General features: G+C 37.9%; 1 protein-coding gene across 1 annotated transcript in view; it reads right to left on the reverse strand.

Annotated features, from left to right (window-relative positions):
- Positions 1 to 1,326, reverse strand: part of Hmmr (hyaluronan mediated motility receptor) — a 40,660-nt gene that overhangs the window by 9,676 nt on the left and 29,658 nt on the right. The window contains exon 15 of the mRNA XM_023721786.1: positions 523 to 699. Coding sequence (XP_023577554.1) covers positions 523 to 699 — 177 coding nt within the window. The remainder of the gene's footprint in view (positions 1 to 522; positions 700 to 1,326) is intronic.

Genomic DNA, 1,326 nt, shown 5'->3' on the forward strand with positions numbered 1-1,326 from the left:
AACAATGAATATTCCTTTAGTCAGCACGAAAATAAAACCTTTGTTTTTTTTTTTTTTTTCTTTTTTGGGGTGGAACTGGGGATTGAACTCAGGCCCTTGTGCTTGCCAGGCAAGCGCTTATTCTACTGAGCCATCTCCCCGGCCCAAAAACCTCTTTAAAAAAAAAAAAATTAAAGTCATTCTTTCATTTGGCACAGGGTCTTGCTACAAAGCTCAGCCTCCCTAGTGCTGGGATTGCAGGTGTGAGCCACCATACCCAGCTTCGGTGGCTAGCAACAGCACAGGGCTGGCACTGCATGTGGTACCAGGGATCGAACTTGGGTCGCTGCATTTGCCAGGCAAGTGCTTAGATCACTGAGCTATCTCCCCAGCCCTAACATAAAACCTTTAATCGTAGATGAATTTTCCTTTTAAATTATTTTTTGATACTGAAGACTTAACACAATTAACTATTATGAATACACAGAATAATAAGCCCTTTCCCATAGTACCTAAAAAAATCTCAAATGTTACTTTACTAACCGATTTGAGTTGGCTGTTTTCATCCTTCAATTTTACAACATGCTTGATTTTTTGCTTTAGATTCTGATGACCCAGTAATTCTGCATACGAATCTCTTATTTTATTTAGCTGTTCCTGAGTTGCACCATGTTCATTCAACAAGGACAGTTTCTCTGCTTCAAAGGCATCCAGTTGTTGCTGGAAAAGATGTTTGTTTTTATGAGGTTAAAAAAAAAAACTATCAAATCTTACTACTTTCTTAGAAAGCATTAAAAAAAAATCCTAAAGAAAAATTTAAAACCAAACAAAATCAGAGTATTTCCTTATTTTCAAGGCCCTCCACAGATTCTCTCAGTAATACTAAAACCTATTATAACAAGATGCATGCCATCTTTTAAGAAATCAATTCTCGGGGCTGGGGAGATAGCTCAGTAGAATAAGCACTTCCCTGGCAAGCCAATGGGCCTGAGTTCAATCCCTGGTTCCGCCAAAAAAAAAAAAAAAAAAGAAATGAATTCTCAAAAGTTCCTGTTAGAGTCATCTGAAATGTCAGCTTTTAGCTCTTTATTACAAGGCTTTTTTGATCTACAAAGGCTGTAATAAAAATTTATGCATATTGTATTTGCTCACCATATCTCAGTAGAGCCAAAACATTTTTTTTTTTTGCGGAACCGGGGATTGAACTCGGGCCCTTGCGCTTGGCAGGGAAGCGCTTATTCCACTGAGCTATCTCCTTGGCTCCAAAACATTTTTTAAAAATTTATTTTTTTGGGGGAACTGGGGATTAAACTCAGACCTTTTGCGCTTATTCTACTGAGCTATCTC

This window comes from Octodon degus, unplaced genomic scaffold, assembly GCF_000260255.1.
Source record: "Octodon degus isolate 3935 unplaced genomic scaffold, OctDeg1.0 scaffold00085, whole genome shotgun sequence".
Classification (NCBI taxonomy): domain Eukaryota; kingdom Metazoa; phylum Chordata; class Mammalia; order Rodentia; family Octodontidae; genus Octodon; species Octodon degus.